Here is a 15,886-nt window from a genome sequence, read left to right as displayed (position 1 = left end):
TATCTGATTCTCCCTGCCTGTTTTTCTTCCTTCTGCAAGTTCTTTGTTGTCGTTTGAAGCCTTCCTCAGTTCTTTCATTCCCCTCTGTTCTCTGTTCCCCTCCAATGGTGCCATAGGTGTGTTTTGAGCTGACAAAACAATCAAAGCTAAAAAGTGTCCATGTGCAAAATTTGGCAACTGGAATGGTGATGTGGCACCATGGTCAACCTGCCTTCAATGTCTTTCAAGGGCTCTTGCTTATTTGGTGAGGAGGACTTGAAAGCCTTTTTTGCGGCACCAAGGGCAAGAAACAAGTGATTCCTCCTCTCATAAGAGGGATGCTGAAGAGCAACAGGGCTTAGAGCTCTGGGAAGAGTCTATGGCAGAGAAAAGTCTAGAATTAGAGGCAGAAGTTGAAGCAGGAGTGGGGGGGGGGAGGCAAGATAAGTCAAGAGGCTGGTGGAGAGCAATGGGTGTCTCCCTTCCTGTTGCAAAAATCTCCCCTCCCTGCTTGTTTCCCAGAACCAGAAGAGGCATGAAAAGGGTGGAGGAGATGATGCACACACACAGTCTCCAATTGCTTGGAAGAAACCCTGAAGAGCTGGGGACCTTCAGTCTCAACAACTGCATCATGGGGGCAAGACCTATTGAGGAGGAGTTGCGACGCTCATTAGGCCTGACAAATAGTGTTTTTGCTGATAAAGAGTTAACTCCACTTGCACAGTGTGATTTACTGCTGGCTTGCTCCTGACACGAGCCGTCCCACCTACATCACCAAATTGTTTTAAGAAATCCAAAATGGCAGAGAAAAATGCTTAATTTTTTAATATTATTTTTCCAACTCAGAACTGAAATAAAAGCTAAACCCCACCCTTCTCCAAGCCCACTTCCCCCCTTTCCCTCCCTGATCTTTTTCTTTTTCTTTTTTGGCCTTTAACTACAAATCCCACCATGCAGTTCAGCTACCACAATGCAACACCATCTCTACCTATAGAAAGTTTGAGGTCAGGTGCAAGTAGTTAAGGTTATAATTATGGGTGGTGACTGGTGAGATCACAGAAGGTTGCTGGAGACAGGATGACATCTGTGGAAGAAAAGAAGCGGAAGAGGAGGAAGAGGAGAAAAATATACCAAAGTGGGCATTTAATGGCAGGTACGGGGATGGAGGGAACTGGTATCAATACCTGTTCTGATTTTGCAGCTGTTCTAATTCACTTGAGCTAAACATTAGTCCCCATAAGGACACCAGCTTGTTGCAAGTAATGTGTAGCTATTTGGGTTATAAAGCTGTGATCCTTTGCATTTGGAGTATCTCATACGGAATTTGATGGGCATAAGCCTAGGATCAGACAGTAACTCTATTTTTCTTCTTCTTCTCAGCAGTGTTAAACAGATGGAGAAAGAATCCTTTTAAAAAAAGCTCATGGTAACTTTTTTGGGGGTGGAGTCTTTTGATAGCGTTGCCAGTTTGTATAGAACTGAATGGAAAAGCATGCATTTTGGAAAGCCAGCCTCACATGGCATATTGGTACAACAAATAAGACAGAGCTCAAATTTTGCTCTGTGTGCTGCTCCAAAGTAAAAAAATAAAAAAAAATAGTTTGTGTGAATTTTACCTTCTGTGTGTTCAGTTCAGCCTCTATGTCAAAGAGCAGTGATCTTTAAATCTGTTTTATTTTAAAAAACTTGTTGGCCCTTTACCATTAAGGTCCCAGGGTCAGTTACAACAATAAACTATAGAGTTCTAAAACAAATATATCAGGACCATAAAGCAAGAAACACGTAAAAACAGATCCACTTATAGAAACAGCTGAAAATGTTTCTAATACAAACCTTTCAGGCGATGTTCCATACCACATTTGCTTAAATTCGTGTCAGGAGATTGAGAAAGAGAAGGGAGGCCAAACACAGCCGCTCACTGGTTTAAGAGCTGATTTCTCCCCCTAACCAAACACTTTCCCCTTCTTCTGTAGTAGATTCATGTGATCTTCTGAATCCAGGGGGGAAACCTGATGATATAGAGCGATTAGCTCAGAAGTACATGGTAAGATTTTCACTTTAAAATGCTGATTTGAAAACACAAAACTTAGCAAGGGGTGGCCTCACCTGGCCTAGGGATGGCTTTGATTGCACTGGTAAACCCTGCTGAGCCTTGTGACTGCGATGAAGCAGCTTAATTTGAGCCACCTGTGAAATGTGAGGTGGCAACGGCTGCAGGTGACGAGGCAAGACCCCAAGAGCTGCTTGAGGTAACATGAAATCCTCTCACCAGGCCTAGAGGTGAAGTTGTGCTTCCCTCTTAATCTTTGACAAAGTTTAAAAATTTGCTTGGGCCTGTGCATGTTCCATTTATTTATTTCTACACCAGTTTTACACCTGAGCTCCAAGCGACATACAGTGGTACCTTGAGTTACATATGCTTCAGGTTACATACGCTTCAGGTTACACACTACGCGAACCCAGAAATAGTGCTTCATGTTAAGAACTTTGCTTCAGGATAAGAACAGAAATTGGGCTCCGGCGGCACAGCGGCAGCAGGAGGCCCCATTAGCTAAAGTGGTGCTTCATGTTAAGAACAGATTCAGGTTAAGAACAGACCTCTGGAACGAATTAAGTACTTAACCGGAGGTACCACTGTATATGGTTCTGACCTCCCACTTCCCATTTTGTCCCCCTGAGGTGGGTCGGGCTGAGAGACAGTGGCCAGGCCCAGGGGGGTCACCCAGTGAGTTTCATGGCCAAGCTGGGATTTGAACCCTTGTCTCGCAAATCCTAGGCTGTGCACACGTGACTGGTTTAAAATGCAAGCGCTTTCTCAGTTTGGATTGAAGGTGGTTTGGGGGGGAAACACATGAAAACACGGTATTTCATTTTTAAAAAATGACAAGATAGGTGTAGGATATGGATTGCGTACACTTCTTCACAAAACAGCAGCAGGCAGGGCCTGGATGTAAACAAAAGGGTGTACAAACCCATAGGCTGTGTTCAGACGTGAGGATTATTGCGTTAGTTTTCCTAGGCATAGTCCCAGTTTATTACATTCCTTTTACACCGCATTGCCTGTCGCATTATGGAATGCAGGCTTTTTGTTTGAAATACCGCCATGTTGCGCTAAAATTCATTTGTGCCAGTGTCTGTGGCGTGGCACTTTGATGGCCATTGCTGGCACACGCATGCTTCTTTCCACCCATGAAAATGGCGGGAAGGAGCGACTTGCCTGCGAGAAGTCTATGAGCTGACAGGAGCATAACCGCACTCGGCTCACCTGTGATTCCCAGCTGCTGGTAGCCATCATAGTAGGTCTGCAACTCATCTGAAATCTGGGAGAGCCACTGCCAATCTGTGTGGGCAGAACTGAGTTAGATGGGCCGATGGTATAAGGCAGCTTCCTTGTGTTTCCTAAATTTTCCTGAAGAATAATTGCATCATCTTCTTTGGCGACCACTTGTAGGCCGAGTAAGATCGTCTTCCATGAACACAGTCTTAACAGTGAGTCTGTAAGTGACACTGGAGGCCAATTCGGGATCCACATGTCCTTCCACAGTGGGAACATAGGTTTCCAGGTGGGAGTTGATCATGGTGAGGGTTTGCCAAGCGTGCCTTCCTCTTAGCACATTTCTTCCTTTCATCCTGAGTTTGAGTGTCTTCAAAGCCCATGACACCTTTGGTAAAGGCTGTTCTCCAACTGGAACGCTTGCAGGCCAGTTTCCCCCCAGTTATCAGAGCTTACACTACATTTTTTTTTAAGATTTGCCTTTGAGAGCATCTTTAAACCTCTTTTGTTGTCCACCGGTATTTCGGTATTGCATCATGCATGGGTAGGAACTGTGGAACAAGGGTGACTCCACATTGCCCCAAATGGCAAACTACTCTGCCTGTTCGTTTAAATCTGGGCAAAGTGAATAGTTTTCAGGTGTTGAATGGGAAAATTGAGGAAGGATGTTTAGTGTGCTTGGCAGTGGGAAGTTTTTTGGAAACTAAGGTTGCGGGCAGCAGGACTGAAGTGTTTTAAGAATATTAAATGAAATCCCCTTGTATTCACCAGCTGTTCTCTTTCACAGCAAAAGTGTACTGTTGAGTACAGCAGTGAATCTGAATCAGATACCGACATTGAGGTAATATATAGATACAAAATTTTATCCATCCAAAAGCTATACAGTGGTACCTCGGGTTACAGACGCTTCAGATTACAGACTCAGCTAACCCAGAAATAGTACCTCAGATTAAGAACTTTGCTTCAGGATGAGAACAGAAATCGCGCAGCAGTTGTGTGGCAGCAGCGGGAGGCCCCATTAGCTAAAGTGGTGCTTCAGGTTAAGAACGGTTTCAGGTTAAGAACAGGCCTCCAGTACGAATTACGGTAAGTACTTAACCCGAGGTACCACTGTATAAGTTTAATTGCAACACAATCCCAACCATTTCTAGTCAGATTTAAGTCCTATTGAATTCAATTTACTCCCAAGTAAGGCTTTCCCTTTGAAAGCCTTGTGTGGTGATGAAGTGGTTCCAGTAAATTTAGAGTGTGTGTGTGTGTGTGTGTGTGTGTGTGTGTGTGTGTAATAGGGTACACCCTATGATATATATTTTTAATAGAAGTTGCTCAACACTTTTAACACTTAAAGATGTAGCATGTTGTTAGGAGAATAGCACCCTGTAGGGTTGTGGGCATTCAACAAAGCCCAACTTGGAGTGAATGGATTGAAATTAATGGGTGTAAGTTAACCATGTCCATTCATTTCAATGGGTCTACTCTCAATAGGACTAGCGCTTCAAAGAAGGTAGATGGTGACAGAAATACTACAAAATTAATGAACTCTGAAAAGATGTTGGATTGAACTTTTGTGGTCTCTAGCTGTTATGATAAAGATAATAGGGACAAAAATTGTTTAAGTTATTAAATTTAAAAAAAAGTTGAATGGAAAATAAGGTGTTATTTTAAAAGGAATGTTAAGAGATTAGGATTTGCTGTATTAACAAGTTGAACTAGAAAACAAGAAGGGGAGGTATGAGGAAGTCAAAGAAATACGTTATTGAAGGATTGCTATAGAAATTGATTTGTTTTTAATATTTTTCTTTTTCTTTTTCTTTTTGTGTTTATATAAAATTGGAAAATCTAATAAATATTTATAAAAAACAACAACAAAGAAGGTAGATGGTGCACATGCAGGCATGCAAAGACATAGACCAGGGGTCGGCAACCTAAGGCCCATGAGCCACAAGCGGCCCACAGGGGTCGCTTAACCGGCCCACAAGCCGCCCCCAAACTGAGCCACCCTCTTGGCGAGTCCCTGCGCGCTGAGCTAAACCGGCGCAGCGCTTCGCTTCTGCAGTGCTGAAAATTGCGTCTGCGCAGATGCAGATGCCGAAAATTGCGGGCGTGGGTGCTCACGATCCAGCCCATGGAGGGATCTCCGCTGGAGTGAACCAGCCCAGGCAAGGTAAACCTTGCTGACCCCTGACATAGACATACACACTTCGGGTTGTTGAGTCCTAGGCTTTGGCTCCCGAGACTCAGATTTTCTGCAGTCAAATGCTCAGGGCAGCAAGTTTAAATCTCATGTTCATCTATAAGACCACCTCCTTCCTTTGAATTTTGGGTCTAGGAGTTGTGCAGTAGTATTTTAAAATGTGACTTTAAAAAAAATACCCTAAAAGAGAGAACATTCCCCCCCTCCCCAAAATGAAAATTTGTAGCGTTCTCCCCACCCTGCAGCCAAAACCCCAAAGAACCCTGTTATTTCCACCTGCAGAATGTTGTCTGTTTCCACCCCCATTCAACTGGTCCACATCCCTTGCTCTTTGCATCCGTTTTCTCTCTCAAGAGTTGGCAACCCTATGGCATCATGAGGTACCATCTTGTGGCATCATCACGCCCAGCCCTCTGAGCGTCCAGCTTTGCAGTGCTAGAGACTTGGCACCAATACAATTTTATTAGTATCATTATTCATTAGTTCCTTTTCTTAAAAAAAAAAGTGACCCAAAGCGACTTATAAATGCTCAGCAACCTGAAACAACTTCTTTCATCTCAACGTTGTATGAGGCTCCTCTTGGTCACGCGGATGAATTCTGATGCATTTATTTGCACCTTGTACTCGCAAACAATTGAGAAATAAGCTCCAGGTCACAGAACTCTTCTGCCGAGTCTTTGCTCTGCTGGTTGAGCTGAATTAGGAATTCATCCCCCCCCCCCTCAGTGATAACATGGAAGCAGATTAAGCACTTTGCCTGCTCCAGTACCTGCTTATTCCCTGGTACAGATTGCTCCTAACTATCTCCCTAAACACCTTATGGAAAGCAATTGATAAGTGGTTATCTCAAAAGGGCAGTATAATGGGTTTCCACGAGGCTATTAAATTACATTTTGCCTTTGGGCTCCAGAAAGTGAAGCTTTTAGCCAAGCGTTTTGTATCTCCGGGTTGCTGCGCGGTGCATTTGGTTGTGTACTTAGATTGGCTAGCACTTATCTTCAAGGTTGCCGCTGGCCAATACATGTACAGTATAGCAGAAAAGCAAATACAGTACTAAGCAGCAAAGGTCTCACTTGAAAGCAGAGCATAGTCCAGGGGTCAGCAAACTTTTTCAGCAGGGGGCCAGTCCACTGTCCCTCAGACCTTGTGGTGGGCCGGACTATATTTTTTGGGGGTAAATGCCCCACAAATAACCCAGAGATGTTTTTTTTTAAAAGCACACATTCTACTCATGTAAAAACATGCTGGTTCCTGGACTGTCTGCAGGCTGGCTTTATAAAGCGTACATGGCCCCTCAGCCTTAGTTTGGCCCCTGGGCCTTAGTTTGCCTACCCATGGAATACAGAATTGGAGACAAGAGCCTGAATCCAGCTCAGGCTGCTACAGTTTGTGGGTCTTTTATGGCGTCTGCTTGTTGCATTGGGCTGCTTGTTGGTCATAGCCTGCCCTGCACTGAATTTGAATGCAATAAGGGATTTGGTTCTTTCAGCTAGCAATGCCGTTGTAGTAGAGTATTTTGTTGAATTGTTGGCTACGAAACATCTCATAATGATTTGCAGCATACATAAAACAACTTTGTATCCAATGCAGATACAGGTGGAATCTAGACACATATTAAAAAATGCTGTGAAAATGCTTTTAAAAAAGTTTTAAAATATATATTGAATTTGCAGTTAGCTCTAGTGTCACTTTGGATAATGCACTTAAAACATATTTGCAGCTGTATAGTTGAGCACAGACAGGGATACAAATCTGCACTTTAAAGGGCTTGTTGGAAAAAGGAGGTATTCAGAGTACCTTATCAAGAGGTCAAAATCACTAGCTAAAGAATGCGAAAGTAGAGAATGTGTACCTTAAAGGTAAAGGGACCCTTGACCATTAGGTCCAGTCGTGGCCGACTCTGGGGTTGCGGCGCTCATCTTGCTTTATTGGCCAAGAGAGCCGGCGTACAGCTTCCGGGTCATGTGGCCAGCATGACTAAGCCGCTTCTGGCAAACCAGAGCAGCGCACGGAAATGCCGTTTACCTTCCTGCCGGAGCGGTACCTATTTATCTACTTGCACATTGACGTACTTTCGAACTGCTAGGTTGGCAGGAGCAGGGACCGAGCGATGGGAGCTCACCCCGTCACGGGGATTCGAACCACCAACCTTCTGATCAGCAAGTCCTAGGCTCTGTGGTTTAACCCACAGCGCCACCCGCGTCCCATATGTGTACCTCAATGGTACCTTAATGCCCTTGCATCTGCACTAGAGATAAGGCGCACTTGTGCCCCATGCCTAGATTTACCCCCATTCTAGATGGCAAGGGGAAGTGCTGAAGAATGGCAACTCTTGCATCTTACAGAAACATTTTGAAAACACACTCCCAAATTGTAAAACGGGGGCAATTATTTTGCTAGAGGCAGCTAGCTAAAACTCCAAACTGTTCCTGGTATATAGGGACAGTTGGGAGCACATGCACACAGTGAACCTGCATAGTGTGAATGTGCTAAACTTTGAGCAGTCAGGCTTTAACCACGTGTTATATACACATCAGAAAGTGTCTTATCCAAAACAGGTGCCGCCCAAGAGTGCGCTTTTGGCAGGATCCCGGGAGAGAACAAAACTTCAAGTAAGTTTTTAATATCTATTCTCTGCCCTCCAATGGAATTTTGCTTTGCCAGCTTTGGCACTACTCCACTTTTATGAATACATCTGCAGAATGTGCTTTCAAACAAAAATGCATTCAACAGGTGCCTGTATTATATTGTATTATTAAAGTGGGATACTTTCTTGCTTCCACTGTTAGACTTAGATCAGGGTGGAATTTTTCTGAAGTTATCCGAGGTTGACTATTTAGTAGTAGTTCGTTGTCTGATTAATGCAACAGTTCTTTAAATCATTTACACGCAATGCTAAACCACTAAGTGTGAATGTTTAACCAGTTTGTTTAAAAAACCACAAGTTATCTCACAGGCTAGCAAATGAACCACAGCTTAGTTTTCCAAACCTTGGTTTCAGCTGCCCTTGCCCCGTGACTCTGTAGCATCTGGGTAGGGTGGCCAAACAAATCAGTTAAACAAGACTGAGCACAAAAGTCCTTGCATTGGCAGAGCTTTTTAGTTGGATATTGGTGCCACATATTGGGTTGTTTTAAGAAAACATTGTTAGCGTTCTGAGCTGGTTTCAGATGTTGAAACAAGCCACCTTAGCCTGGGCTAAACAAACCACAGCTTAAGTGTCATGTGCAAATCCTGTCTAGTTTCAGGGACTCTTTCCCGAAAGTTGGCTGCTGAGAAGGAACTTTCTCTCTTGTTAAGTGAAGTCTTTTGCTGTGTCTGTTGCTTTAGTTCATGGATCCTTATGATGGCGATGATGAAGGCAACTCCAACAGTAGTTTGGGCTCCCTTGAGTTGAGTAGGGTGATCTTTCTGAAGCATCTGAGCACAGAAGACAGTGTTCTTTCAGAAGGCCCAGAACCCTTCTCTGCCTTCGCACCCATGGAAAGCCCTCTAATTGTAACTCGTGAGGATGAACCTCAACTGAATGAAGCAGCTGAAGTATTGCAGATGACCACAGAACCTTCCTGGTTTCCTGGGCCAGGTCATTCAAAGCATGCTGTTCTCTCTAAAAAATCACCTTGTGATTTTGTGCTACACCCGATGTTGGCCGATTGTGATAATCTGCGTGAAATTCTTAAGGTCAAGAGGAAGCAAGGGAGGGCTGTCCTAGACAGTGCTGGAGAAACGCCAAGGAAAAAATTGCGGATGACTTGAGTTCGTGTAGCCTAACTGCAATCTACCTATGTCTGTGGGTGAAAACAATGCCTGTTGTTAAAATAAATTAGGTGGAGCCCACAAGTGTGCAAGTCTTTTTAACATTTAAGCACTTCATTGTTCTTGCAAGACCACATTACACAAAAAAGGTAATCGCAAAAGTTTTGGAAAGTTAGGAACACGTAGCACTAAAAAGGAAGTTCATACTAGAAGATGATTTCTGTCCATCAGTGAGGAAGCAGTGTTTGTGAGAAAATTTTTATACCGTTTCTCCACGCTAAATAGTCTTCACAATAATAGTGTTATGAACTGCTGGTTTTTGGGATGTCAAGGGCAAAGATGGCATGATTCTGTCCTGCCTGAAAGCAGGCCACACTATACGCTGGTCATTATTTGAAGACCAAATGCTGGACTAGACAGCCTTGTTACATCAAACTAACCATCTATGTCCTAATCCCCAACTGACTGCCTTGCTACTCCTGGCTTTGCTAGTGTCAGTCGCCTGGTAATAAAGGCAGTTTGGAAGATACCAAATCGCAGAGAATTTACCAAGAACAAGTGTTATCCCTTTAGTGCGGAAATCTCAATAACACCATGCATTTCTTGCACCCCACTGATATAGCAGTATTCACCAGCCCTTGTGCCAGAAGCAGCTGATGCCCCCTTTTCCCACTTAACTGAGCTTTCTTCACCTTGCTAACTTGATGTGTGCAATAGGCCATAGTGTTGTTTTAAATTATTTAAGTGCAATCTTATTATTGTGAGCCTCCCTGAAGGTGGCTCACAGATTTTAGATAACGAAATAAATAGCTCTAGAAAAGTGGCCCCCAATCTGTTGCCCTCCAGTTGTTTATGACTACAATAATTCCCAACCATTGGTCATGCTTACTGGGGTTGATGGGAATCCAACAAGAGTTGGAAGGCAAGGTTGTTCTAGAGCCTGTTTTGAAATACTTACTGTAAAAGCTGAATTGAAGGAATAAATTTATTCCAAGCTATCAGGTTGCCAAATGGCAGACCACATTCTACAGATGGACTATATAACTCAAGCTAGCACCTCAATGTGGACTCTCTTCTGCTATAGAGGCTATTTCAAGATAGGATTGCAGTACACTTACTTTTTGATTTTAGCTTTGTGTATATAGGCCTCTTTCTTTTGTTGGTTTATTCTCATGACAAGTGAATAAGGCACTGAAAAAACCCCCACAAAACAACCCCCACAAAACAAGAAATCGTGCTGTAAAGTTTTATTTAAGCATCTGACATTAGTACACCAATCTAGAACAATCCAAAAACAACAAATCCTTCTGACAGTCTTTCCAGGTACTTTTCAAACATAAATCTTTCTTAGCCACCTCTATACAGCCATCTGAAAACTTAACTATGCCTTGCAGTCCAACAGTCAACATCTAAGCACGTTTCAGATACATCACTCTTACTCTCCTCTACATAACCATTTGACAACGTAACTATGCTTTGCAGTGTTAAAACAGCCTTCTAGAACTAGATTCGAGATGCAAAAATGCTTGAATGCTGGTTACAGGTTCCTTTTTACTCAGTACACAGGACAGCCACGCCACGTTCATAGAAGCTACGAGGGTCTTCCTTGGTAGCGATTTCAAAGTCAACCGTGAAGATCAGATCAGCACGAGTGAAGTTCAGATAAACAGGTAATGTCACCTGCAAAACAAACAGGTTCAGTACAAGGTGAAGAGGAGGAAGTAAATCACGAGGAGAGCATAAACAGCATGTACGACTGAAAAGCACGAGACTCAACAGATCACATTACTTACCACATTAGACTTTTTATCAGCATTTGTCTGTTTGATCCAGCGAAGCTGAGTTATGGGCAAGACCGTTGAAATAGCATTGGAAAGCGACAGCTTGTTGTTATTGCATGTGGCTCCCTGAAGCTTCAGGCCTATTGAGTTAAAAAGAGAGGGATGTTTAAATGTCAGCCGTGAAGTATATTTAAGTCTGTTATTTTGTGGATTCACCATTTCATATAAAGTCTCCTTAGAAGTGAAGCACATAGAATTGTAGAGTTGGAAGGGACCCCGAGAGTCATCTCAACTGAAGTAACTATGACAGATGGTCACCCTATCTCTGCTTTAAAAACCTCCAATGATTATGTGTTCACTTCAGGATGCCTGGATTTCATACTTGCATGGCAGCGAGATGCAGTCTTGGAAATTTGTCTGATCTTGGCACGGACAGAATGCAATGTCACCTAACTGCATACATGAAGTCAAAGGAATCTGCAGATACCTGGAATCTTTGCCACAGCTACTGTGCCACATACCTGTCTCCATTAAAGACCCCTGAAGAGGTGCAAGATGCAGATGTGCCACCCATACCCCCAAAATCTTAATGGTGCACAACTGAATTCATGTGCAATCTAACCTCATGGTATTTTGCACACAAAATTACTTTGCCACTGTATACTCTCTATGTTGTGTTAACTTTTACACCCATTAAGAAACTGGAACGTTTCAGCATGAAGAATATTTCCTCAATGTCACCCTTGAGACTGTTGCTCCAACTAACCTGTTACTCCAAAACTGCAAGCATCCAACACTGCGTTCTGAGTTGTTGTAACGTTGACTTCTAGGCAGAGTTCTTCAAGAGACCAGCTGTTGGCTTGAGCCACATACTGCCTTGTAGCTGTGATGTAGGCCTCAGGTACAAAGAGGCCTCCCAGGCAGACATGGATGTTCTGTTAAGCAAATCCACAGCAGTTTGTTTGACACAACTTGATTCATTGGATCAGTACCAGAGGCCTGCAGGTGAAGACCTGGTGAGCAGGGCTGGGCGATATTAGTGTTTCAACATCACGGTGTATCCCCAGCCAAACATCATGGTTTGGCGATATACCGCGATGTTGAAAAAACAAGATGCATTGGCCTCTGCCTGCGAGACACCAGGTGAAATTGCCCCTGTTCTCACCTCAAGAACTGAGGCGGTTTCAGGCTCGCAGGCTGGGACAATGCAGCTCATTTGCGCCACTCAGCTGAGGGGAGGGAAGGTTTCCTCCTCCCCCCAGCTGAGATAGGCTGGGTGCTCTCACCATTCATGCACAGGATGTCTGGGCTCCTTTAACTGCTTGACTGAGGCAAGGGACAGCTGCACACTCCTCAGTCGAGCAGATTAAAGATGCAGAGGGAGGAACAGACTGTATCAATGCCTCTCTGATACAGCTTGTTTCTCCCTCTCCATCATATGAGGGCAGAGTGGGATGGTGGTTTCACTCAGTGATATTACCACCGGTGAAACTGTCGTTGCTCCCGAGTCCCTCTGCTAGCAGTGCCCGCTGGAGGAAGAAACTCTTGACTCTTGACGGGAGCGATATACCGCTGAGTGAAACCAACATCGCAGTCTGCTCCTCATACTGGTTCTAGGTGACATATTGCCCAGGCTTGCTGGTGAGTCATATACAGACTTATTCTTATCTCTCTTTGCCCAATCATTTTAGGTGCATACTGTGCACCCTCAGGGTCTGAGCAGTTTAGCTACTGACAGGGAAGCGCTTTTTGCCTTCCCTCTGACCCTGGAAGCTACTGGCCTCACCAGCCCCACAAAATCCCATGGATTTAAGCAGATTTGTGTGAGTGGAAATACAGACACCCACACTTCCTTAGCAGCGCGTTAAAAATGAGGATATGCTGTATTCAACCCCTTCTCAAACAGCATATGAGAATATGCTATACAAGCGCATATATATCATTTACAGATAGGTAGCCGTGTTGGTCTGCCATAGTCAAAACAAAAAAATATTTTTTTCCTTCCAGTAGCACCTTAAAGACCAACTAAGTTAGTTCTTGGTATGAGCTTTCGTGTGCATGCACGTATCTGAAGAAGTGTGCATGCACACGAAAGCTCATACCAAGAACTAATATATATAAGAATATATATATATGTTATGGTGAGATGTGATCCATACAGTGACAGCATTGTACATAACTAAAAAAGCGGTGCTTGAGAAACCATGGCCATCAGTAGAGGGGTTACAGAACCAGGGCTTCACTGCTTCCCTAGCAATCAGCTGAGTGTATTTATTATCCTCTATCTTCTCCAAGGAACAAGCTTTTCCACCCCTGATGTAGTCTTCATATTTCACATAAAAGCCAGAGGAGTTGAAACTCATCTCATGTGTATTCTCACATCACCGGTACTGAATTCAACTACTACGAAACACTCTATTGCCTACCTTCAGTTCTTTTGCTCCACCTGCAGCAGCTGCCTGGGAAATGCTCTGTAGCTGCTTAATGCGCTCACTGAAGTCAGACACCCACTGGATGACCGTCATGCCAGCAGGCACAGTGTAGTGAGACCAGCTGCGAGGCAAGATGCCTAGAGAGAAAGTATAAAAAGGCTGTACTTTTTGTGAGCAAAAGACTAGTCACAACTGGGTGGTCTCTCTCCTTCATTGATAGTTTCCCTATAAGCAAACACTGAACACATTAAAAGAAAACACACACACACACAAAAACCACCAGAAGGTAATTACAGCAATTAAATTACTTTATCATGGCATTTATGTTAACTTCCAAACACTCAACATTTACACTGAAAACTCTTGTGTGTAAAATGGAAAGATACTAAATTAAGCACCGGCGACTGCAGAATCTATGGATGGGATTCTGTAATGTGAAAAAACAACCAACCACCAAGCCGGATTTATGATTTGGCAGCAGGTTTAGTTGAACGTAGGTACTTGGTTTAACCCCATCCCATAGGCACAACACCACAGCTAAGAAAGAGACCCCCTTAGACCTTCCGTTTTCTTTCTTTCAGCAGCATCTTAATTCAGGAAGCTGTGTGTGTGCGCGTTTTAAACAATCGTTTAGAATAGCTCACCTTTCACTAGTTCATTAATAAGTGTCCGCAGATAGTTGGTCTGCTTCTTCTTCCCCTCGCACACTTGGACCACATCTGCAAGATCTTGGCGAACGTCCTGAAGGAGTTTGGCTCCCATCTTCACTTCTCTCTCAAAGAATCTGAACAAAGGATCCTTGTTTTCCAAAGGAAGAGCAAAGTGTTAGTAAGTGGAGAAAATCCTGGCAACTGAATTGTGAGAGCAGGAATATCCCAGCACTATCCTTCCTAGAAGCACCATCAGTAACTTTACACATTTTGATTTTTGAAACCAAGACAATTTTGTCAATTAAGTATCACCGCCATCATCTAAGACAGTATTAATATGATTTTGCAAACCTTCGCCCTACATCAGGGCTGGGGAACCTGTGGCCTTCCATATATGGTTGGATTCTACCTCTCATCAGCTCCAGCCAGCGTGGCAAAGGCTAGGGATTATGGGAGTTGTGGTCCAGCAGAATCTGGCCAGAACAAGTTCCCCAGCTGTGCTGTACATACTTGGTTGCATGTCCCACCTTGATATTTTCCACGGTACGTTTCAGGTGGTTCAGTGTCTGTGGGATGAGGTGGAGCCAGTTGGAAGCTGTGGTGTGCAGTGTTCGCATCCAAGCTGGCCGACCATCCGAGGTGGAGTCTGTCCGTGCCTTCTTCTCGGTCTCAGCATAGGCCAAGTCATCCTCATCTTCTAGCATCTGCATTTTCAGCATTTTACTGATCATATCGATACCTGAAATGTACAGGGCGTGAAATGCTTAACCATTTTAAAAAGGTTAAAGATTAACATACGTGTGCTAGCTGTAAGAAGGCTAACTTTAATCCAAACTTGAGCTTTGAAAGCCCTGCATATAGTTTCGGAATTTGATCGTGTGCTATTAGTCGGTTCACAAATAACATTCAGCCACATATCCTCAAAGTGTGGTCTTGACAACTTCAGCTGACTAGGTTGTGAGTAAAGTCCCGGCTTTCAGGATTCATTCCTGCTGCAACACTTCAACATCCCTATCTGGCTAAATTTGGTTCATGAGATTCATGTTGCACTAAGCCGTTAATTTTTTTAAACCCAGCTAATTCCGCTGTAACCGATGCAACATTTGCAAGCTTCTTTAGAGAATCTTGTGTGGTTTAGCAAATATTGTTTAGACTCCGGTTTACAGTGAACTACTGAAGTGAAGCATTTTTTACCCTGGGTGGTGAGAAGAACCTTCTCGGCATTGTTTGGCAGCCCGAGCCAGGATGGTGTTTGCGTATCTGGCAGCAACTCAACCCACTGGACAAATTCTTCACGCCTGTCAAGACAAAACGTCAGGTAATGACCACGTGGTCCATAGCACTGAGCAGTTTGAGCCAACCTGGCCCAGGCTTACTACTAAAGGCTGAACTTAAGTACCTGATTCCATCTGGCATCTGGATGTCTTTATGACCGTCAACCTTGCAGGCCAATTTGAATTCACTGTCAAAACTTAAAGTGGTGAAGAGGCGCTCCAGGAAACTGTTCAATAAACGCTGGTCAAATTCGTTATCAATGCGTCCTCCGTAAATTGACTGAGCCATCAGGGTCTTCAGTGCAGACCAGGGGATCTTGTCAGGAGAGATATTCTGGCGGCCCTGGAGGGGTAGACAGTTTTGTTGTAATGGAGGTAGCTTAAGGCCAGTAAAAGTCTACAAAGCCAACATTATTACAAATTAAGAACCAGTGTGGTAGGCTGGTCACCATGTTGGAAGACCCAGGTTTCAAAATCCTGCTTAGCGTAGCCATTTGCTGATCTTGGACAAGTTATTCAGTATTTAGCTTTACTTACCATGCATGC

At 43.8% G+C, this 15,886-nt stretch overlaps 2 protein-coding genes across 2 annotated transcripts in view; one reads left to right on the top strand and one right to left on the bottom strand.

The window, feature by feature from the left end:
- Positions 1-1,056: 1,056 nt before the first annotated feature.
- On the top strand, positions 1,057-10,880 carry LOC310760639 (uncharacterized protein; the record flags this gene model as incomplete). The annotated part of the gene is made up of 5 exons (XM_083609361.1): positions 1,057-1,132; positions 1,953-2,023; positions 4,041-4,094; positions 8,006-8,059; positions 8,778-10,880. 5 exons carry the CDS (start codon positions 1,057-1,059, stop codon positions 9,201-9,203), a joined length of 681 nt encoding a protein of 226 aa, XP_083465487.1. The 3' UTR covers positions 9,204-10,880.
- Positions 10,436-15,886, bottom strand: part of DYNC1H1 (dynein cytoplasmic 1 heavy chain 1) — a 56,930-nt gene continuing 51,479 nt past the window's right edge. The window contains exons 71-78 of the mRNA XM_083607863.1: positions 15,466-15,683; positions 15,261-15,364; positions 14,594-14,805; positions 14,061-14,214; positions 13,411-13,553; positions 11,751-11,919; positions 10,997-11,124; positions 10,436-10,883 (exon numbers count right to left, since the gene is read on the bottom strand). Coding sequence (XP_083463989.1) covers positions 10,755-10,883; positions 10,997-11,124; positions 11,751-11,919; positions 13,411-13,553; positions 14,061-14,214; positions 14,594-14,805; positions 15,261-15,364; positions 15,466-15,683 — 1,257 coding nt within the window. The 3' untranslated portion in view covers positions 10,436-10,754. The remainder of the gene's footprint in view (positions 10,884-10,996; positions 11,125-11,750; positions 11,920-13,410; positions 13,554-14,060; positions 14,215-14,593; positions 14,806-15,260; positions 15,365-15,465; positions 15,684-15,886) is intronic.

This window comes from Podarcis filfolensis (genome assembly GCF_964270895.1).
Source record: "Podarcis filfolensis genome assembly, chromosome: 1".
Taxonomy (NCBI): Eukaryota; Metazoa; Chordata; class Lepidosauria; order Squamata; family Lacertidae; genus Podarcis; species Podarcis filfolensis.
The sequence above is the reverse complement of the archived record's forward strand: the minus strand, read 5'-3'. Positions and strand labels throughout refer to the sequence as shown.